Source organism: Micropterus salmoides, unplaced genomic scaffold (genome assembly GCF_014851395.1).
Source record: "Micropterus salmoides isolate LMB-PRFRI ecotype aquatic unplaced genomic scaffold, ASM1485139v1 Ms_hic_scaffold_8, whole genome shotgun sequence".
Classification (NCBI taxonomy): Eukaryota; Metazoa; Chordata; class Actinopteri; order Centrarchiformes; family Centrarchidae; genus Micropterus; species Micropterus salmoides.
This window is the reverse complement of record NW_024044570.1, coordinates 38,881,616-38,906,300: the sequence shown is the minus strand read 5'-3', so window position 1 is coordinate 38,906,300 and position 24,685 is coordinate 38,881,616. Positions and strand designations below refer to the sequence as shown.

The window sequence follows — 24,685 nt, the reverse complement described above, 5'->3', positions numbered from 1 at the left end:
CAATTTCATTGTACTCTATTGTTACTGTAGTGGGGCGATACTTAAACAGGTCACTAGGTGGCGCATAGCGCTTGGGAGTATCTTAAAATTCCTTTAGAGGCAGCGCTGTAGAGGAAATCCTGCAGTCGAGCTTAACGCAATCTTAAATTCTCTGCCTCTCCAGTCCAGCTCATTCATCATTTACCATACTGGAATTTCCCTAATGAATGCTGGAATTCTCCGACAGCCCATTGCATTCGATTTTAAAAAAGATTATATTTAGTCAGCTGTAACCTGATGGGACAAAGTGCAGGCGGCAATAACTGAATATAAAAATATGTATCAAACAGATCAGACACAATTTTGTAATTTGGAAATTCAGACTGACCCAGTAGGCTATTAATAATTTTTGCAGTGGAAAATGTGTCTATATAAACTGATATTCAGACGTCTATTTTAAAAATCTTGCTCATTTTGTACTTAATGTAATGCGGTCAAAAAACATTCAAAACAAAATCGGCTACTTTTATTTGTCTTAGCTGCACAACAGTCATCCTTACTCAGAAATATTTACATCATCTGCAGCATAACTACAATAGGAATGTTCCAATTAGTGCAACTTATCAGTTTGACAGTTGATTGTTCATTGATCAGTTACAGCTTAATAGACCTACAGATAAGTTTGATTTAAACAGCGATTACTACAGCTGTAGCCCACAGAAAGTATTGCAATGCTTAATAACCAGACAGCTGCCTTAATCTCCACAGCGTCAAAAGGACAGTACAGACTATAGATTTTAATCTGAGGACGAATCGCAATGTCCAGAGATTAGGGCTGCACAATATAAAGTTTGAGCATCGTCATCGCAATGTGCCCTTGCTTAAGAATGGATAGCACTCAAACAAAATATTCAGACTATAAAGACATTTTTCAGCTAATTTATTTTTATTTTCTATGCATTATTTCCAACAAAATCATCCCAATAATTCTAGGGTGCTTAATTAATTTCACATAGAGCAACTAATGTCATTTGGTGAAAATTCCTGAATTCTTTCATATCGCAACATATACACTCACCTAAAGGATTATTAGGAACACCTGTTCAATTTCTCATTAATGCAATTATCTAAACAACCAATCACATGACAGTTGCTTCAATGCATTTAGGGGTGTGGTCCTGGTCAAGACAATCTCCTGAACTCCAAACTGAATGTCAGAATGGGAAAGAAAGGTGATTTAAGCAATTTTGAGCACGGCATGGTTGTTGGTGCCAGACGGGCCGGTCTGAGTATTTCACAATCTGCTCAGTTACTGGGATTTTCATGCACAACCATTTCTAGGGTTTACAAAGAATGGTGTGAAAAGGGAAAAACATCCAGTATGCGGCAGTCCTGTGGGCGAAAATGCCTTGTTGATGCTAGAGGTCAGAGGAGAATGGGCCGACTGATTCAAGCTGATAGAAGAGCAACTTTGACTGAAATAACCCCTCGTTACAACCGAGGTATGCAGCAAAGCATTTGTGAAGCCACAACACGCACAACCTTGAGGCGGATGGGCTACAACAGCAGAAGACCCCACCGGGTACCACTCATCTCCACTACAAATAGGAAAAAGAGGCTACAATTTGCAAGAGCTCACCAAAATTGGACAGTTGAAGACTGGAAAAATGTTGCCAGGTCTGATGAGTCTCGATTTCTGTTGAGACATTCAGAATGTAGAGTCAGAATTTGGCGTAAACAGAATGAGAACATGGATCCATCATGCCTTGTTACCACTGTGCAGGCTGGTGGTGTTGGTGGTGTAATGGTGTGGGGGATGTTTTCTTGGCACACTTTAGGCCCCTTAGTGCCAACTGGGCATCGTTTAAATGCCACGGCCTACCTGAGCATTGTTTCTGACCATGTCCATACCTTTATGGCCACCATGTACCCATCCTCTGATGGCTACTTCCAGCAGGATAATGCACCATGTCACAAAGCTCGAATCATTTCAAATTGGTTTCTTTAACATGACAATGAGTTCACTGCACTAAAATGACCCCCACAGTCACCGGATCTCAACCCAATAGAGCATCTTTGGGATGCGGTGGAACGAGAGCTTCGTGCCCTGGATGCGCATCCCACAAATCTCCATCAACTCCAAGATGCTATCCTGTCAATATGGGCCAACATTTCTAAAGAATGCTTTCAGCACCTTGTTGAATCAATGCCACGTAGAATTAAGGCAGTTCTGAAGGCGAAAGGGGGTCAAACACTGTATTAGTATGGTGTTCCTAATAATCCTTTAGGTGAGTGTATATCACAGAAAATAAAAAATATCACAATGTCAATTTCTTCCCCCAATAATGACAAGTTGATCATAAAAGCGGTTGTTGAAGATCATGTTTAGGTAATGAACTAATATTTAACTGGGGAGGTTTAGCTTCACAACATCAGTTTCCGGAGTTACTGATCTAGGGTTTATATGATTACGGTCTCTGAAACAGAAAACAGTTTCCCTCCTCTCTGGCTCAACATACTCAGAGTTACTAATCCTGCTTTCTGAAATAGGGCCCTGAACAATGATTTAGGACACTAGGTTCTTATCCACAGGTTCTATCATTATAATACTGTCACAACACATTTCAAGTAATTCAAAATAACTTTTACATTTATATTCTTTTAATTTTGTTGTTAATTTTGATGTTTTCATGAATGAAAGATGGATTTCATGTGTTAAAAAGTTACTTGTGTACTGAATAATTTTGTTTTGTTAAAATTGATCAGACTAAATATACTTATATATAAAATCACTTTAATCATCAATTTAAAATTTTTCTATAATTTTTCTGTTAAATGGAAATAGAGTGGTGATCTAAACTTAAAATATGATAGTTAACAACTGTAAATTAAAACAACATGTTTTGCATCTATGTTAGTGGAAAGTAAAATGAAAAGCTGATGTACCATATACTGGTTTTTATTTAGAAATTTCTTTGAGACAAATGTGACATTTACTGAGAAGTAACTGTATGTGGCAAACAAAGAATGATCTGCCCACTGAATAGTTTTGAAGGCCCATTGTTTGTGACCCCTGAAAAGATCTTGTGGGTATTGCACCCATTTACCACAGGTGCATTCCATCAGCTCTGAGAGCTCAGAGTTTGCAACATCACAATTAATGATACCACTTAGGATTAATACTTACTCTGTGCAGGTCATTCTTTGTTTCAGCTATTTCCCGCAGGTTACTTTGGATGTGTGCAACGTCTTTTGTGTTTAAACTAGACTTATATCAGAGCAGCAAACAAGACACTCTTTAAAAACTTCTCAGGCTGGTACAGGGTGTAAAGGTTAGTTATACATAACAGAAGGAGAGAAGGCCTTTCCACGTCAGTCCAGTCAAGCCTACAGACTTCCAGCACACTGAGAATGCTTCCCAGTGGCCTGTACTACGAAGTGGGGTAACTGGCTTATCCAGGTAACTTCAGGAGTAACTTCGTGACATCGGGTGTAACTATGCAGGTACAGCAGGTTGCCCGTTAATCGAAAGGTCGGCGGCTCAATCCCCGGCTCTTCCAGGCTGTATGTCGAAGTATCCTTGGGAAAGATACTGAACTCGAATTGTTTCTTGCGAATGTTAGCTTCTGTTTGAGCACTTAGGCTCAGTGAATGAATGTGTGTGAATAGTGAATGCAGATGTAGTGTAAAAGACAGATATAAAAATGGACGTAGTATCCGTGACGTCACCCGTTGGTTTCTGAAGAGCAAATCAATTAACCCTTTTACATAACGGTAGTTATGAGTCGTTTATTTGGATGTCACCTCAGTATGTTACTTGTAATAAACGTAATAAGCTAGCAGTAGAGTCCTTACTTACATGATGGAAACTGTATAACTTGTAAAACATTAGCCATGGCTGTTATCATGTTAATTAATTCCCCACACCGCTATATTGAATAACGCTGCTGCTGTCTGTAGGGCTGTGGGATTATTGTCTGGAATAGGACACTTGAGAGAGAAAGGTACTTTTTATATTGGCCACAAGATTCTAGATTCTACTAGATATGATCAATCTATCTTTATCAACAGGCTATGTACCACAGTACTTTAAAGTAGCAGTAAATGCTCCGTACTTGTATAGCGCCTTTCTAGTCTTTTCGACTACTCAAAGCGCTTTTACACTACATCTGCATTCACCAGTCACACACATTCATACACTGAGCCTAAGTGCTCAAACAGAAACTAGCATTCACACTCATTCATACACTGGCGGAACAGCCACCAGGGGCAAATCGGGGTTCAGTATCTTGCCCAAGGACACTTCGACACGCAACCAGGGGGAGCCAGGGATTGAACCGCCAACCTTCCGATTAACGCCCAAGTAATTAAACCTCTTCTGAAAAAGCCCAAACTTGATCCAGATGTTTTAGCCAACTATAGACCTATATCTAACCTTCCATTTCTCTCTAAGATCCTGGAGAAAGTAGTTGCTAAACAGCTGTGTCACTTTCTACAGAGTTTATTTGGGGATTTTCAGTCAGGATTAAGAGTTCATCATAGCACAGAGACAGCACTGGTGAAAATTACATATATGGTATTGAAACTGAACATTTAATAGTGTGAATTAGAGTTCATCATGAAAATTACTAATGACCTCCCCATTGCATCAGACAAAGGACTTGTCTCTGTACTGGTTTTATTAGATCTTAGTGCTGCATTTGATACCATTGACCATTACAGAGACTGGAACATTTCATTGGCATTCAAGTAACCGCTCTAAGCTGGTTTAAATCCTATTTATCAGATCGATTTCAGTTTGTACATGTTCACAATGAGTCCTCCATGCACTCCAAAGTTAGTCATGGAGTTCCTCAAGGATCTGTGCTCGGACCAATCCTGTTCACTTTATTTATGCTTCCTTTAGGCAATATTATCAGGAAATATTCCATAAACTTTCATTGTTATGCAGATGATACTAAGTTATATCTATCGATCAAGCCAGATGAAAATAATCAGTTAGCTAAACTTCAAATGTGCCTTCAGGATGTTAAAACCTGGATGACCTGTCATTTTATAATGTTAAACTCAGATAAAACTGAAGTTATTGTTCTGGGGCCCAAGCACCTCCCTGTCGCATTATCTGAAGATATAGTTTCCCTTGATGGAATCGCACAGGCCTCCAGTACCACTGTAAGGAATCTTTGAGTTATCTTTGATCAGGACATGTCATTTAAGTCTCACATTAAGCAAATTTCAAGCACTGCCTTTTTTCACCTACGTAATATTGTAACATCCTGTCTAAAAATGATGCAGAAAAACTAGTCCATGCATTGTTACTTCTAGCCTGGATTACTGCAATTCCTTATTATCAGGCTGCCTGAAAAAGTCCATTAAAACTCTTCAGCTGATCCAGAATGCTGCAGCACGTGTTCTGACAGGAACCAGGAAAAGAGATCACATTTCTCCTGTTTCAGCTTCTCTGCATTGGCTTCCAATAAAATCCAGAATAGAATTTAAAATCATTCTTCTCACATACAAAGCTCTTAATGGTCAGGCACCAAAGAGCTCATAGTACCTTACTACCCCACCAGAGCACTGCGCTCCCAGAATGCAGGGTTACTATTGGTTCCCAGAGTCTCCAAAAGTAGACTAGGAGCCAGAGCGTTCAGCTATCAACTCCTATCAGCTCCTGTGGAACCAGGTTCCAGTTTGGGTTCAGGAGGCAGACACCATCTCCACATCTCCACCTCTTTGATAAAGCTTATAGTTAGGGCTGGCTCAGGTGAGTCCTAAACCATCCCTTAGTTATGCTGCTATAGGCCTAGACTGCCAGGGGATTTCCCATGATGCACTAAGCTCCTCTCTCCTCTACTTTCTCTCCCTCTGTATGCAACCTTATCCCATTATTGCATGTTACTAACTCAACTAGTAGTCGTGTGCTTTCTTGTCCCTCTCCTCTCTCCTCCTGCCACTTCCTGCAGGTGTTTCTGGCTCCAGAGCTGTGGGGTCTGGATCTGTGGTTGCAGGTCGCCTGCTGCCACCGTGTTCCTGCTTGACACCCTCTACTACAACTATTGTTACTAGTCCTATTATTATTATTATTAGGGCCCGAGCACGAACCGTGTGAGGTCCCTATTGAAGCTGTAAAGATTTTTTTTTTTTTTTCTGCAAAGTAAGCTCAATGTTGGGGGCCTAAACATACTCGAAAAACTCAAACTTTGCACACATGTCAGAAGTGGTGAAAAATTTCGGATTTTATGGATTTCGCACATGTGATTGGCAAAATGACTCGCTAGCGCCACTTAGAAAATTGGAAAAAATTAGCCCCTCGTCCAAGTTCAACTTACAAGCACGAAATGTTAAGGGGAAATGTATTATATCAGGACGCACAAAAAAGCCTCAAGAACCCATACACTAAACCCAACAGGAAGTCGGCCATTTTGAATTTTACGGCAATTTTTGGATGAGTTACACACTCCGTACTTTAACGGACTCCTCCTAAGGATTTAACACGATCGACTAAAAATTTCTGCTGTGCCTTCTAAAGGCATTGAAGATAAGAAGTTGTGCTATCTGTGAGTTTTCGTCAATGGGCGTGTCCGTGGCGTGGCGTCAAAGATCAACTCTTCGCCATGACACAGGAAGTTGTTGTAACTTCAGTGTACATGCTCACATCTGCGCAAAACTTTACATTCTTGATAAGTGTCCCACCCCGAACAAATCTACATGCCAATATTAATTTATAATAACGGCAAGTGCTATGTAGCTCCACATAGGGGAAACAGGAAGTGACATAACACCTTCATGTTTTTCCTTGCCTCTGTCGCCTAGTGCTTGCTCTTGGTGGGAATTGTTGGGCTTCTGTAAATAACATCACAGAGTATGGTCTAAACCTGCTCTTCTATGAAAAACGCTGTGAGGTAACTGTTGTTGTGATTTGGCGCTATATAAATAAAACTGAATTGAATTGATTCTTGTTGAGAATCTAATGCCTCCACGCCTGCTTTAACTGTAACGTTACTAGAACTTGGCATATTTGACAGCTGATATAAAATTGTCTGTCTTAACAAGACAACACAAAAACATTTAAAGTCTCCCTTGTTCCATTTCTCCCACTTACATGACATAATAGTGCTGTCAACATTAAAACACTGAGGCATCTTTTAGAAGAGCATCTCAAAAGATTAGAATACTGAGGGAAAGTTTGTTGTGAGCATCAGAACCAGACAGAGATTAAAGCTGCAAGCAGCGTTGGGCGGGCCCTCGCACTTGTAGCGCGTCCGGGTGTGAGCCGGCCGAGTTGCACATTCTGGAGCTCTGCCGGTGCGGCTGTGAATTTGCTACGCGGTTCCGACGCCGCATGAAGGTGCTATATGTCACTTCCTGTGTCCCCTAACATGGAGCTACATAGCACTTGCCGCTATGAATATAAATTGGTATTGGTGTGTAGATGTCTGCGGGGTGGGAGAGTTATCAAGCACGTAAAGTTTGTTTCAGATGTGAGCATGTACACTGAACATTAATGTACCCAAACAATAAAATAAATTCCTTTTATATTTCCCTGCCTTGTTGCTTATGTGTACATACAGAAGAAGAATGTGAGAACAGCACTAATTTCATCGTTACTGTGTGTTAGAGCATGGGAGAACAGTGGATACTTTTAATACAGCCCACACCTCTCATACTGTGTAACTATAACAAGTAGAGAACAGAAGAAAAAGATGTTCTTTCTTTACAACTGTCTGCATAGCTTATTCATATTGTGTAATGAATGAAAATAAATAGGCCTACTAGGCTCCTCTCTACTTTGACATTTAAGATTAGCTTGTTTAATCCACCTTCATACACATGTGACATTACTGTACAACTTGAGAAAGGTGAGTTGTTTTCTGCTCCAGCCTGCCTAAAAGAAAAGCGTTTTTGGGATTAAATGGACTTTATTAGCTGCTGCAGTGCAGGATGAACTCAGAATAGACCCATTTCTCACCTTATTATTCTAAATCATGCAACGAAGAAGAAGAAATGCATAATAAATCCTGGGACAAAATCTGTCCACAGCATGTAGTCTGATGAACAAGACTTGTGGTATAGCTGACTTGGGCAGTGAAATGTTTAATTTTTTAAATTCATGTGGTCATAGTTGTCCACAACTCAAATCAGAATATAAGAAGAAATGTTTTATACCACCTCAAGAAGGCTTCCTATCAGAAAGGTAGGAAGGTATTTCAAATGTACAACTGCAGTACTTAAATCTAAGTAAAGTAATTTCCCTGACATTTTTGTGTTACTTTACTTTTAATAGACGCATGTAACAGGTTTTATACTTCCTGTGAGTATAATCCAATCAATCTTATTTTCATACTGTATATCCGTTGTGTAATTTGATAAATTGTGTTGTATGTCGTGCTCGCATCGCATCTCAGAGAAGACTCTGACTGCAACATGCGTCTTTGTAAAGAGAGAAACGGACAGAAAAAGTCTCTAACTATGCCTGTCAGCTGGTTCAGATGTGAGCATGTACACTGAAGTTACAACAACTTCCTGTGTCATGGCGAAGACTTGATCTCTGACGCCACGCCAAATCATCCAAAATTTGACGTAAAATTCAAAATGGCCGACTTCCTGTTGGGTTTAGGCTATGGCTCCAAGAGACTTTTTTGTGCGTCTGGACAAGATACACGTACCACAGAAAATTCGTGCACGTAGGTGAAACGTGCGGCGGGGGCTGCTTCGTTAAAAGTCACTTCCTGTTGCCAGCAGGTGGCGCTATGACTGTGGATGAATGTCGGCATGTACATGTGTTCGGGGGGGGACTCTCATCCTACATGTACAGTTTGGTCCAGATGTGAGCATATACACTGAAGTTACGACAACTTCCTGTGTCATGGCGAAGAGTTGATCTTTGACGCCACGCCACGGACACGCCCATTGACGAAAACTCACAGATAGCACAACTTTTCATCTTCAATGCCTTTAGAAGGCACAGCAGAAATTTGAGGTCGGTCGGACTAAATCCCTAGGAGGAGTTCGTTAAAGTACGAAGTGTGTAAATCATCCAAAATTTGATGTAAAATTCAAAATGGCCGACTTCCTGTTGGTTTTAGGGCATCGTCATTTTGCCACGCCCATGTGCGAAACTATAGAATACGAAATTTTTCACCGGTTCTGACATGTTTGCAAATTTTGGTGAGTTTTCGAGTATGTTTAGGCCATGTCATTTGAGCCTACTTTGCAGAAAAAAATAATAAAAATCTTAGCAAATTCAATAGGGACCTCACACGGTCGTGCTCGGGCCCTAATAAAATAAAATAATCTTAGCAAATTCAATAGGGACCTCGTCGTGCTCGGGCCCTAATTACAGGCTTCAGAAACCTTTGCAGGTGTTAATTAGCTGATTAGAGAGCTCTTCTCCAGTTGGCATTTCTGTATAATTTATAATACAGAAATGTATTTTTAATTCTAAAATGTTTGTACATTTTGAGATACTGGAGTTTTTGTTTGTTGCTGTAAACCATAATCGAGATGAAAACAAAAAAAGGGTTTGAAATGCTTCACTTTGTGTAATGAATCTAGAATACATCAGAGATTCACTTTTTGAATAGAATTACGTTAGAAAATTAACTTCACCATAATATTTTATTTATTAAAGAATCATCTGTATTGTTTACTTTATATTTTTCATCACCTGAAGCATTTATTACACATTCTCCTCCTAGAGTCACACTGTGGATCAGATGTCCCACCTAGTGCAAGAGAGACCTGGAAGCCTTGTTATTGTCGAAGTCTGTATCTGTTGGCGTGGACTGACGTGGAAAGGCGTTCTCTCTTGCTGTTTATAGGTTTTGTCTCTATATGTTTTATAGGTCCATTTAAAAAAAAAAGGTTTATGGTTCATGTTGTAATCAATATATATATATATTTGCACTCCCTGTCTTGACTGAAAAGCTAATCGTATACCACAGAAAAAACATGAAACTTTAAAGCTGAACTCTTGCTAAAGAACATCAATCTAGGATAAGTGAAAATACTCCCAACATGTTTCACATAAAAAGTTGAAAAGTAATTATGTGTTGTGTATTTCTGTGTTTGCGGGAGTATTTTTACTTACTACCTTGTACTTTAAGATAAATAAAGAGCCATACACCCAGTACCCATATACTGTATAACAGAGCCTGACGTTTCTGAAGAGTGCCTTGTTTGCTGCTCTGACATAAGTCTAGTTTAAACACAGAATAATGTGGGCACATCCAAACCATCCTGTGGGTAAGTGCTGAAACAAAGAATGATCTGCACAGAGTAATTATGAATCCCACTAGGTGGTTTTTATTGTGACCTTGCAAACTCTGAGGTCTCAGAGCTGACCGAATGCACATGTAGTAAATAGGTGAGTCTATTCAATGTAAACCACACAAGACCTTTTCAGAGGTCGCAATAAATGACACCTTTTACAGGGCTTCAAAACTATTCAGTGTGCAGATAATTCTTTGTTTTTCACAACAGATTAAATTCTCAGTCAATGTCACATTTGTTTCTTAAAGAAATGTCAAAATTAAACAGTATATAACATCAATCTTTCATTTTTTACTTTCTAAGGTATGTAAAAATGTTAGCCTATAAATAACATCTTAATATTTTCATTTACAGCTGTTAACTATAATATATTAAGTTTAGATCAAACTATTTTAAAATATGAAACTGATGAATGAAGAATCATTTTATTATGAATAATTAGTTTGATACACATCAATATTAAAAGGTTACAAATGTAAAAGTAGTTTTGTATGACTTGAAATGTGTTGAGAGTTATTATAATGATAGAATCTGTTGATAAGAACCCAGTGTCATAATTTCACATCAGTAGTGTTCAGGTTTTGAGTAAAAAGAAAAACAGGAGCTGAAGAGCTGGAAGCTGGAGCTGTTCTCTCCTGAAGGGCTGGACACAGCTAATTACATCTGGAGGGTTCTGCCATCAGCTCCTCTGGCACCTGAAAACAATGGGTAGACAGTTAAGCAGCTTCTTCCAAGTGCCATAAAGCTACTGAACTCTGAGATCGCCTCAGCATGATAACCTCTCTGGCATGTGACAGTAATTAAGGGTGGCAATATGAAATACACTGTTTCCTAATATGTGCAATATACGGTTTTCTTAAGCTCCTTATCAGAAACGTCGCTGTTCAAATGCAGTTATCACCTCAGATTGTTTGCTGAATCTTAAGGAATGCTACATCTACTAAGTGTAATAACTTATTGACTTTAAACAGCCTTTAATATGTACTTCGAATCAATCATCCCCACAGTATAACGTTGTCGTTTTTAAACAGTAACATTACATTTGGAGGTGCACGGCTTATGGTAAGCTCAAATAGTGGCATCGGTGCTCCTCGGTGTGACAGTTTGAGGCAGAACTCCGCAGCCGCTCCCCCCTCAGCTCTCTGCCTTTCGTGTCCATCAGGATCATGTGCAGCCACTTATAATAGTATCTGACTAGTATCTAACTGAACAGTGATTCCGTTACAGGACATAGCTAAATCTCACATCGCCCGTTAGTAAAAGTTACCGTTAACATAACGTCAGCTAACTGAGAGCCGAGCCTTTACTCACAACTTCACACAGACGCCTTTTCTTCAAGGCATTATCACCCTAATGTCTAACACTAAGGTTAATCTAATAACTTTACATTTTGGCTTTTCTCTTCTTGCTGACTTGTCTTTGACTCATTAAAAGCTGCGGTTAGAACACACTAACTTAGGAGCTTGGGGCTGCTCGTATCGTATAATTAGCGTAACGAGCTAATTAGCCAGACATACCGACAGCGATACCTGTTAAATGTTAACACAAATATAATACAGGAATTTCACTCACCAAGTAGAACACGGATTTCCTGGAGGTTCTCTCTCCAATGAACTGCACAGCCTGCCATTATTCATCTGGTATCCGCATGTACAAAAGGCTCCGACAGGCTGAGCCTCAGAGCTCCGTGTAGCTGAGTGAGGCTAACAGACGGCGGACCGAACGCTAGCAGTGGCAGCGGCTAAAGGTGCCTGTCAGTCAATTGCAATAATGCAGAACTTTAAGGCTTAATATAAAAAAATTCACCCCCCCTCACAGTTGTCACGAAGGGCAAAATTAGCGATATGCACTAAAACCATTTTTTGAACCAGGCTGTAAACATGTTTTATTCTGCTGTAAAGTTGGGCATTTTAATATTAACCTTCTGCAGCCAGCCTCAAGTGGCCACTCCATGAATTGCAGTTTCAGATGCTTCCGTATTGGCTTCAGGTGGGAGACCGGAAGTTAGCCACTTGGTAAAAGCACTTTGAGTGGTCGAAAAGACTAGAAAGGCGCTATACAAATACGGAGCATTTACATTACTTCCCGGTTAAACCGTACTACGAAAGGTGGATAGGTGTTACCCGAGGTCTGTTGCCATGGCAGTTTACACTGCATCTCTAAACTGCTCTGAGCAGGTTTTGTTCGTGGTTAACTCGAGGTTACCCTGCACGTGGACTACACACCACATCTGTATTAATTAACGGGATAGTTTCTTAGATGTAGCCAATCTGTAGTCTATAATTGAATTCTCCTCAGTGTTTTATTTAGATTATTTTACGTGTCCAACAAATAGGGAGCCAGGGTGGGGGGTAGCCTAATAACCAAGAAAAAAAAAATCCTAGATGAAAGTGTGAAATTTACAAGAAGAAAAATCGGAAATTCCCTGAAATTAATGTAAAAAAAATTTCTTCTGAATACACCCAATCCAAGGCAAAGTCTCTGAGGTGCATGGTAGTGATTGTGGGCTAAACTCAGGAGTATTTCCTCACTGCTAAATCCGATTGCAAAGTTTAATATAACTTTCCAGTGCATGCATACTACACGGCAAACATGTATGTGTGATGTTGCAGCCTTTCAAAGTGAAGTTTCTTTCACTAAATGTGTGACTATAATGTCAGAGAATATTCAAGCTTTTTACTTGTAGATTAATCTTGGAAATTAAATTTTTAGGCTCTCACTCCCCCTCCACTGGCTCCTTTCTTTCCTATTACAATGGACCTTAGTTGTACTTTCACATCTTCATCATATTACACATAACACAAGAGCCCATAAAATGTATAATAGAGATTTGAACTACAATAAGAACACAGTGAAGTTAGTTAGACTACAAATTTGCTCAATGCGATGCCAACAAGCCTCCCTGGCTTTGTCATCAGTCACGACATTTAGCCATTAACTTGTCTTTACACTGAATTTCCTGACACTACCAATGTACATTCCTCTGGAGAAATACAGAGCATGCGCCGTTGTGAAAAACCTCTACCTGCACGGCTGAACACACCCCTTTTATGCGAACGCACACCAACTCCAATTACGTACATTAAACATAGGGTTAACACGGACTCAACTAACCAACATCTTATCCACCTTCATAGTACCATTTAACACCAGTGTAGGCAGTCAGACAACCCTGAGGTTGCCTGAAAACCCAGAGTTATCTATGAATTGAACTCCCTTCGAAGTACAGGCCACAGGTCTCTGCAGCTCTCTGGGCATCAGGTGGGACAAATGATCCACACTATGACATGGGAGAAAAGTAAAGGAGTGTAATAAATGCTTCAGGTTATGAAAAATACCTTAATAAGTTAACTACAAAACACAGCTCAGTTTTTAATGTTGACAATACTATCATGTCACACCTGTGGAGAAAATATCAATCTTTATATTATAAGTCTTTAAATAACAATTTTGTTGTCCTTTGAAGACAGACAATGTAACATCAGCTGTCAAATATCAAGTAGCAAAAACTAGTACTTACAGTTGACCTCAACAAGAACCAATCACTGAAAAGACATCAAAACATCTTGTAACAAATATAAATGTACTTTCTTTCTCAATAGTCATTTTCAGGACATTAATATCGCACAGCGCTGTCGATAACAGTACTCAAATCCAAAATCTAAATAGCGGTGTGTGGAACAGCAATATTTTATGTAAGCTGTTAGGCAGTAACAGCTATGGCTGACATTTTGCAAGCTAAATAGCTAACATTACCATCATATGTAATCTGTAAGGAAACTAGTAGTGCTTGAATCTGAGCAGGGGCCGTCAACATGCAACTGTAGACCCTAGACAAACTGAGAAGTCACACGCCTAATTTCTTGCAACTTCCTTTACCCAGCTCAGGAACATCGCCCCAATTAAGCTACCAATGTCAGCGTGCTGATTTATGTATGCCTGCCTAGAATTGCATGCGCCCCGGGGGAGATAACACCATATATGCTGAGAAAAAGGTGGATGCAAGGCAGGTAGCCTACAACATCTGTTCTACCGAATTATGAATCCAGCTCTTAAGGTCCTTTTCAGACACTTGCTGATCAAATGCAGTTATCGCAACTTGTATAGGTGTAATGAAATACTGATGATTTACACGTTCCTAAAATATATACTTCTAATCATTTATCACCACTGATTAACCCCACCAAGAATATTCTCTCGTTTTTAAATAGTACTTGGAGGTGCAGGCGATGCTCGGCAGACAGGGAGAACTCTGCACAACAGTCCACCGCTGGTGTTGTGCAACTAGTGCCCCCATAAACACCTCCATCCCTCAGTCCACTTGCAGCCATGTACTGTGTAATGGTACTGGCGTGTCTTTTCTTTACCTGAACATAGTCAAGTAACTAATCCAATGTAAACGTTACATTGTCCATGTGGTAAGTTTAATGTTAACGCTGCACAAAGTCAGCTAAACAACAAGGTAGACCATCACTTTCCAACTTCACACTGTGACAGTTTGAGTTGCACAGTTTAAATTATTATTGTTCAGGGTGCCAGTCAGGTCTCTCTCCTGGCAGTAAGATGCAGGTTACTTGTAGTCAATGGTTTTTAAATCAAATGTCACAAAGGATGCACCCCTTAAAATAACGTATATGAAGGTATTTGTGTGTTTTTAATCCAAACAAAAAAATGTTTTGAGAACATATTTATCGCACTGCAATCAAAAATTAAGTTTGTAATTCAAAATAAACAGGCCTTTTTTGTGTCACAAAAAGTGTTAATTGCTAATTTGTCCTTATTGATTGCAAGTTAAAGAGTTTTCCTTGCGAGTCAGGAAGTTTTGCAAGTTAAATAGTATTGCAAGTTGAAAAGTTTTGCGAGTCAAAAAAAGGCTAAATAAGAGATTCTATTGGTAGTCTGACTGCCCAATCATGGGTTTGCATCACACGCATGGCCATGCCCACAATCCCCTTGCTCCAACAGCTCCATAGTGTGTACAGGCTAGATGGAGATAAGTTGACGTTATGTCGCTCATATCAATAGAAATGCTTTTTATATGTAGTATGGCATAATTTAATGATTATTTATATTTATTGTTGACAAGGTCACGGAGTCTTTAGCTGTCTCCATTTTTAGAATGACATGCACAGTATAACAGCTAAACGTTAGCCGTCTTGGCATGAAGCTTGACTGGCTGTGCACTTGTGCACTCAGACATGACGAGCTAGGCTAAGGTTAGCTACTCATGTTTATCACATTGTACATGATATCCAGCTAAACTTGGTTTTGGTCACACAGCAAACAATGTAATAGACTTTAGACCGCTAATATTATGTTGAAAATATAGACTGTTATTGAAGTGTTGCTGCCTTGTTACGTTTTCTCCTGTAACATTAGATGTGACATAGAAGAATTTATTACTCATTCTAACAAATATTATGAAACAACATTAACCATGACTGTCAGCTATGTTTAGGTGCAAGGAAATGGGTCCCAAAAGCCAAATTCAAAAGCAGTTCACTGCATTTGGAGGTGGTCTTTGAGGCAATTAGCTACTGTACTTACATAATCTGCCCTAGTTGTGAAATAAAATCCATTTTTCAAATATAGCCCAGGACTGCCATGTCTGATGCGAGGGTTCCCAATCATGGCATCATTTAAGCTACAAACAAATATAGCCATACCACTGATTGGCACCAGCCTTCCACAAACACTTTGGGTCACAGACGAAAACAGGGTCTTCATGCCAGGGTGCTGGAGGTAAAGCCGGTGCAGGTCGTCCTCCATGTTGACCAGCTCCACGCTGATGACCTTCCCCATGCTGCTGCCACCACAGTGGATAATGAGGACATCTGATGGTGCCCTTCTTCATAGGGAGGGGAAATGAAGGGGAGAAGCCAGCCAGACCAAGAGACGTCCAGCAGGGCGAAGATGCTTCCTAAGTTCTCTGCAGCTCTCTGGCCACCATGCTGGACATAGCGGTCACCAATGATCCACACTGCAACTATGGGAGGAAAATTAATGAGTGTAATAAAGTCATATCTAATGGAGAAAACGTAACAAGGCAGCAACACCTCAAAATATCTAAATAACAGTCTATCTTTTCAATATTAGCAGTGTAAAGTCTATTACAGTGTATGCTGTGTGACCATAAACTTCAGTTACCACAGTCACAGAAAACTGGTTTAGCTAAATATCATGTACAATGTGTTTTAAAACATGAGTAGCTAGCCTAGCTCATCATGTATGAGTGCACAAATGCACCGCCAGTCAAGATTCATGCCAAGACGGCTAACGTTAGCTAACTGTTATACATGTCATTCTAAAAAAGGAGACAGATAGATAGATAGAGATAGACTCCGTTACCTTGCCAACAGTAAATATAAATAATCATTAAATCGTGCCATACTACGTTTAAAAAGCATTTCTATTGAAATGAGCGACATAACGTCAACTTACCTCCATCTAGCCTGTATACGTTACAGCTCCGTCTCCAGAAAGTGGACGAAGCCATTGGAGTGAGGGGATTGTGGGCGTGGCCATGCGTTCGATGCAAACCCATGATTGGTCAGTCAAACCACCAATAGAATCTCTTATTTAGACCTTTTTTGACTTGCAAAACTTTTCAACTTGCAAAACTATTTAACTTGCAAAACTTTGACTCGCAAGGAAAACTTTTTAACTTGCAAAACTTTGACTCGCAAGGAAAACTTTTTAACTTGCAATCAATAAGGACAAATTAACAATTAAAACTTTGACACAAAAAAAGGTCTGTTTATTTAGAATTTCAAACTTAATTTTAGATTGCAGTGCGATAAATATGCTCAAAACATATTTTTTGCTTGCATTAAAAAGGACACAAAAATACATTCATAAACGTACACCCTCCCACTGAAGCACCAAAAAAAAAAAAAAAGAACCACCACAACTCAAAAGCTTAGCACAAACAAAACATTTGTGTATTAAAGGATTTCACACAAACACAATCACAAAGTAATCACAATCCAACTCAAAATTCCACTTCGGGTTTTCTACACACTTAAACCAACCAATCTCAAAAACACAAATTAGTTGCAGTCAAAAAACACAAATGACAATAAATTCAGTCCAGTGCTAAAGCAAAACAAATAAATAAAGCTAATTCCTCAGGCACAAACAAAGGATAAGTGTACAGGATTGGTGAACGGCTGAAAGTCAAGGATGAAAAAAACGGTACGCAAGGGATTTAACTACCTTACTTTGATTTTCTCTGACTGTTCAAGAGCGTGTCGCTCAGGCCGCTTTTGTCACTGCTCCTCTCCCTCGCTCTCCTTCCGACTAGTGATGTGTGGATCGATCCTAAAGTATCGATATTTCTGATACCAACATTTCTTGCTCTAGGATACCCATATAAAAGGATCGATATCTACACTCAGTAATTTGGAGTGAGTGTGTGTTTTATCATAAGTATCTTGCTGTCACCAGGATGGTCTAATTATAGGCTCAAGTCAAAATAATATGATGATGTTATGAAGCGGCAGTTCTGAGCAGGATATTTTCATTATAATTAAAGAATATGACAGTAGTTTGATGTCTTGTCATTACGCACCTATTATTTTGAATTGGTTAGACCACAGCCTACTCCTTATTTCTCTAATAAACAGAAACAGAAGAGGGAGGTCACTTAAACTAGAAAAAAAAAAAATGTAGAATTGGTATCGGCAATTCCAGCCTGGGTATTACTTGGTATTGGATCGGATAGTTATTAAGTGGTATTGCATATCACTACTTCTGACACATTGACATTTTCAGGCAGTCGGTTTCATTGTCGCCCCATCCGGTAATGAATCAGTAGGTTGAATCAAAATGGGCGTTTCCCACCGGTGGTGCAACCTAGTGATAATTGCAGGTTGTCACAAGTGACCTCTTTTGAGCCTTTTGCTCCAAAGTATTGTCACCCCAAAATTAACTTCTCCAACAGGTTTTGACTTCTGTGCATGACTCTTTAAAAACTGGTCAGCATACCCTCCCGTTCAGTTAGCATCGTAAGCATAGCTTGGGATTGCTCGAAGCTGTGCTAATTAGCTTAACGAGCTATGCTAACATGCTATTTATGCCCATGACGATACCTGCTAATAATTGCTAACACATAAATGAAATACTACAATTTCACTCATCGAAACAACTGGAGCAATGGCTTCTTGGCTAGTCTGTTGTACAATTAACAGCAGAGCACGGCATAATATTCCTCCACTCAGAGGATGACGAGTTGAGAGGCAAAAACTCAGTTTGTGTTTTGTGATGACAGTTTCAACAGGAAGGAACTAAAATTACATGCAGTAAACAATGAATGACAGCAGGGTGTTGTGAACGATGATCGGTAAATCAAGTTTATCACATCACTTGATAATTTATTACTTTAGATTTCAATTCACCTTAAATTTAACCATTCTGTATTTCAATTCACATGCATTTTCCTCACCTCCTTTATTTATTTACTTTGTTACTTCAACCCTTGAGGCTACCTGCTTTAAATGATGAATGCCAATTTTAGGATGTAAAATATGACTGATAAATAAAAACGGTTATGTTTTCATTCTATCACTACTGTTTTAATCAACTTAAAATTAATCAAATCACTTCAATATTTATCACTATTTTTCATTTCACATCCATTTAACCCCTTTATTTTCCATTCACAAGCATTTTTATCAACTCTATTTTTATCATTTAGTATTTATTATTTACTCATACAACACATCCTGGAAAAAGTTGACTTAATTCAATCTGACTCCACTGTTGCATGACGTCCACATATGAGGACAGTTGGTTTTTGGTGTATAAAAACACTACATTTTTACTCTAAGCACATAATACTATTTTCTTATCTTGACTGACCTCCTTGAATAAAAGTTGTTTTTACAGATACAGGTGAAACTCGAAAAATTAGCATATCACGCAAAAGTTCATTTCAGTAATTCAACTGAAAAGGTGAAACTATTATATAGACTCATTACATGCAAAGTGAGATGTTTCAAGCCTTTATTTGATATAATTTCGATGATTATTGCGTACAGCTTATGAAAACCCCAAATTCAAAATCTCAGAAAATTAGAATATTACATGAAATCAATAAAAAAAAAAAAACTCTGAAAAGTATAATCATGCATATGTACTCAGTACTTGGTTTGGGCCCCTTTTGCATGAATTACTGCCTCAATGCGGCGTGGCATGGATGCTATCAGCCTGTGGCACTGCTGAGGTGTTATGGAAGACCAGGATGCTTCAATAGCGGCCTTCAGCTTTTCTGCATTGTTCGGTCTTATGTCTTTGACAAGAGGAATATGACATTTGAAGCCCATGTCCAGGACCCGTCTGTGTGTGGGGGCTCTTGATGCAGTAACTCCAGCCTCAGTCCACTCCTTGTGAAGCTCCCCCACACATTTGAATGGCCTTTTCCTGACAATCCTCTCCAGGCTACGGTCATCCCTGCTGCTTGTGCACCTTTTTCTTCCACACTTTTCCCTTCCACTTAACTTTCTATTAATGTGCCTTGATACAGCACTTTGAGAACATCCAACTTCATTTACAATTACCTTTTGAGGCTTTCCCTCCTTGTGGAGGGTGTCAATGATGGTTTTCTGCACAACTGTCAGGTCAGCAGTCTTCCCCATGATTGTGAATTCCACTGAACCAGACTGACAGACCAATTAAAAGGCTCAGGAACCCGTTGCAGGTGTTTCGGATTAATTAGCTGATTAGAGTGTGACACTTTGAGCCTACAATACTGGACCTTTTCACAATATTCTAATTTTCTGAGATTTTGAATTTGGCTGTCAGCCATAATCATCGAAATTATATCAAATAAAGGCTTGAAATATCTCACTTTGCATGTAATGAGTCTACATAATTAGTCAGTTTCACCTTTTAAGTTGAATTACTGAAATAAATGAACTTTTGCACGATATGCAAATTTTTCAAGTTTCATCTGTATGCCTGAGGTATTCAGCACATGGCCATCACAGCCGGTTAGCTCCTCCTCTGTAGTAGCTTGTACGCTTTCCACTTCAGCTTTGTACAATGTTAAGAGATTTTACTCACAGAGTCTAAAATCTTGACCACTGCCATAAAATACAGGAAAAAAAATCATACGAACACGACTAATAACAGAGGTTTTTCCATGTCTTAAAAACTTAACATGTCACCTGAAATGTGAAGTCCTACCTCTCCTCTGCAGGTCATACTGTCTCCTGGTGTTCTGGTCACTAAGGATCCTCCACGCTGCATCAACTTCTAGAAACTTCTTCACACCAGACTCTGCTTCAGAAGAACACTCACCTCCAAGACGGTCTGGGTGGTACTGTGCACATGCGCGTGCGCGCGCACACACACACACACACACACACACACACACAGTAGACTGCAACTTTAACTTAGGAAGACACCTTGGATTTGTCTAATTCAGCATGATGAGACTCTAGAATCTATTTTAACACAGCACATTTTGTCCCACCCTCTACCGTGTAGTTCTGCTTGGAAATTATCACTTTACAGTCAGTATGAACATGACGAATGCTTGCAGTGACTCAATTTCCTCAACGTACATATGGGCCTGTATGTTAAGACAGGCAAAACTTGCCTGTAGTATAATGCAGCAGTGGTTGAGTGTTGCTTTAGGCTGACACAGAGACAGCGTATTTACCTGTAAGGCCAGCTGCTGGTATCGGTGTCTGAGCTGCTGGAGAGAGTCTGAAGGGCTGGCTCCCAGGACTGCATACAGGTCTTTCTCTGCAGCCTCACACATCCCTGCTCCAACACAACACTAACATCTGAGTGCTGCAGAAAAAACCATGACATCAGACTGACCCATCAAAAACACAAACCTGTACTGGTAGAGATAATGGTCTTTCCACTGGCTTTTACATTCAGGCATCAAGTTCACACTAACAACACACACCCACACACGTGCGTGCCACCGCATGGTTCCAGCTGAACTCGCCTTTTTTGGTTTTCCATTGTGAAAAAGTTGTACTTGTTACCTGGTATTTTTTTTCGTATCACCTCTGTTGAGGTTCCAAGCGAGCTGAGGCGATACTAAAATGTGACATGAAAACATAGCAGACTGCTGATTGGTCAGAGAGAATATAAAAAACAAATTAATATATTAACGGGGGCTGCCAGCGCTGTGGCCGGTGCGATTACATTCAAAGTCAATGCAAAGACGCAGAGGGATGAGTTTTCCTGCCAGGAGGCGAGCTGGGTGCGCTGGCAATGCTCCATCACACGAGTTGGAATTTTTCAACTGGAGGGATAGATTCACATGACACTACGTGGCGATAGCCAATCAGACTGTCCAGACGTCAGACAGCTTTTCAGAATGTTGTGTGCAGAAGACAGGGACACAGTGCAGAGCGGACAAAACTTGTTTCCAGCTACCGTTGTACTTCACTGTGACAGAAGCTCAAACTCCATGCAGAAAAAAGCATTTAAAAAGTTGTCAAATTAGCATCATGGTGTAGTTATTTCTGCATAAGTTTGACCCATTATTGCAACCAACTACATCTTTAATAATGGCGGGTTGTATTTATTTGCGTTGTCACACTCCGTGCGAACACTCGTGCGAGAAGTCCAGCCGTCAAACTCATGCAAAGAAAGCAATGCAAGTTTAAAAGTGGCATTCTGTGTGAAACCAGCATAAGCAGCACCTTGCGGCCCGCAGACACAATAATGGTTGGACCTGCCGGTCAGCAGCTGTCATGTTTTAGCCACCTAGAAGAAGGCCCACCAAAATGAATCTATGTGTTTTCAGTAAGGAGCAAAAATCAGTCTTTAAACTTGAAAGAAATAACATTTGAAAGATTTGACATTTATCGTGACAATTATCGATATGGAATGATATGAAATGTTTCATCGTGATAACTTTTTTGGCCATGTCACCCTGCCCTAGTCTAGTCTAGATGTGAATACAGTGGTGAAAATACAGAGACAAATCTGAGAGATCAAATAAAATGTCTAACATCCTTTCACAACAGCAAGAGGTGCAAAAAAACAAAGGATCTGTTGTTCAAGACAGGAATCTTTTTCTTAAGGTAAGGTGGCTGGTGAGTGCCTTTTATTGAAATGTTAGAGATTTCTTCTTTTCAGAATTTCGACATGCTCGTCAATGTCACTTTTTGCCCCAGCCTGGAGGGGCTGAAATTGTTGATCTCGCCCCTGCGGTGTGTTCAGCGATACAGAAAGTCACTCCAAGCTGTACTGAGAAGTTGGCAGCTCTGCTAACACGCTTCCACCACAGTAAGGGTACCCGGCAACGCACGTTCATTTCCCCTACAGCTAACGTTAGCGTCGCGATGCACGTTAACGTTAGACTAAATCAACATAAGCTAGTAAGCTAAGGTTATGACTGTGTGTGTTCCCAATAGTGCAGCAATTATCTCCACTGTGTTTGGGGCTAACTACACTCCTGTAAATAGTTTTTGTTGTTTCTGCTTTGAGCAGAACACAGAACACGGTGCTGTGTGTGGATATGAGCCGGTGGAAGCCGAGCTAACAACGGTTTCACAGCTGTGGGCATTTTGCTAACAAAAGGACATTAACAACACAGGCCGAGTGTGAAGCAATGAACATACCGTAAAATTCTGTCACATGAGAGACGACATAGTGTTCAACGATGTTATGAGTCTTATTCTTCTTATTCTTCTGCTTCTCCTTCTTCTTCTTAGTTGATGATGACGGATTGCAAACAACTTTTAAGTGCATACCGCCACCTACTGCGCTGGAGTGTGTAACATCATCTCACTCAACTACAGACCCCAAAAAGGTGCTCTCATGTTTTGTTCACCAACCCAGTGTCTTTAAGAAATTTAAATAATGCCTTCCTGGTGATTCTTATCCCCTTTTCTTCTCCTTCTGTTCCCTATACCCCCATCAGATTCCATTCCCGCCCTGCCTCCTGAACCCTGTCTTTCCAACTCAAACAATATGTAGCAAAATGACATGTTCAACATTTTCTTTAACCCCACAGTTTTCACTGTTTCTTTTCCCCAATAAAAACAAGGTAGCATTCAGTCTTGTGTGATCAACTCTCAGTCTTGTCATTAGGGTTCATACAGCATAGCGGTAGAACCCTTCTGTGTTTGTGTGTTTTAGTTATTAGGATTCATACCGCATAGCTTCCATAGAAATATGAACCCAATCGGCCACATTGTGGCACTATAATTTAGGCTTAAAAATGCAAACTTTGAAAGGCCATGCCCCTTACACCGTAAGTCCGATTGACTTACGGTGTAAGGGGCTTTCTCACACAGGTGTAGCTCAATGTGCTCTACAAAAAAGCCTCAAGTACCATTAAGGTCCGCCTATAAAATCTTTCCGCCATTTTGAATTTTTTGAAAATCACATTTTTGACATCTCCTCCTAGACCGTAGCTCCGATTGCCGCCAAATTTACAGTGAATCATCATTGGATGAAGCCTAACAAAAGTTGAATAAAGCATGATATGTCAATTACTTTTCAAGATATGGACCAATGAACTTTGAATGGGGCGTAGCTCTGGACATAAATGACCACAAATCACCAACTGTAGGGCCAATCATCACAAAACTCACAGGATATGTTCAGATAGGTGCCTCGGATATACCTAGACAGTTTGATGTACATACGTCCCTAGGGGGCACTACAAGCGCAAGACAGGAGCTTAGCATTACACAAATTACACTATAAATCCCATATTCAATTTCCAATCATCACAAATCTCTCAGGATATGTCCTCATAAGTAACTGAAACATGACCTGAAAGTTTCATTCAAATCGAACACCCGGGGGCGCTATAAATGCAAACAAACTTCCTGACTAACAGGAGTCAGCAGGTGAGGCTGGGGAACATCACATCCAGCACCCGGACTGTCAGCACTGGCGCCCCCCAGAGGTGTGTGCTCTCCCCACTGCGCTTCTCCCTCTACACCAATGACTGCACCTCAGGAGACCCATCTGTCAAACTCCTGAAGTTCGCTGACAACACAACGGTCATCGGCCTCATCTGGGACAGTGATGAGTCGGCCTACAGACAGGAGGTTGATCAACAGGCTCTCTGGTGCGGTCACAACAAACTGGAGCTTAACACACTCAAAACTGTGGAGATGATCGAGGCCTTCAGGATGAGCCCCCCCACTCTGCCCCCTCTGTCTCTAATCAGCCACCTGTTTACTGGTTACCAATTATAATTTATTCATCATTCTCTATCTCAGTGCTGGTCACACTGTTCATACTGCTATATTGTCATATTGTATATACTGTTTACCAAACCCCACCTACCTCAAGTACATAACACCTGCACACAATACTTATTCAATCCAGTATCCTTTGCTGCATCATACATGTATTTATGTATGTGTACCTGTATATCACATCCTCCTCCAACATGTACATAATAATGGTAATAATAATTTACTCATGCATCCTTTGCACTCTGCTC

General features: G+C 40.0%; 1 protein-coding gene and 1 long non-coding RNA gene across 3 annotated transcripts in view; one reads left to right on the top strand and one right to left on the bottom strand.

Moving 5' to 3' along the window:
• Window positions 1–22,986, bottom strand: part of dnajc24 (DnaJ (Hsp40) homolog, subfamily C, member 24) — a 65,444-nt gene extending 42,458 nt beyond the window's left edge. For both annotated transcript variants that reach the window (XM_038706075.1, XM_038706076.1), the window contains exons 1-3: window positions 22,842–22,986; window positions 20,915–21,018; window positions 20,437–20,572 (exon numbers count right to left, since the gene is read on the bottom strand). In XM_038706075.1, the coding sequence (XP_038562003.1) occupies window positions 20,437–20,572; window positions 20,915–21,018; window positions 22,842–22,971 (370 nt within the window). In that variant the 5' untranslated portion in view covers window positions 22,972–22,986. The remainder of the gene's footprint in view (window positions 1–20,436; window positions 20,573–20,914; window positions 21,019–22,841) is intronic.
• LOC119893741 lies at window positions 22,954–23,279 on the top strand. Its single transcript, XR_005442837.1, has 2 exons — window positions 22,954–23,032; window positions 23,144–23,279. It is a non-coding gene; the product is annotated as an uncharacterized LOC119893741 (long non-coding RNA).
• The last annotated feature ends 1,406 nt before the right edge of the window (window positions 23,280–24,685 follow it).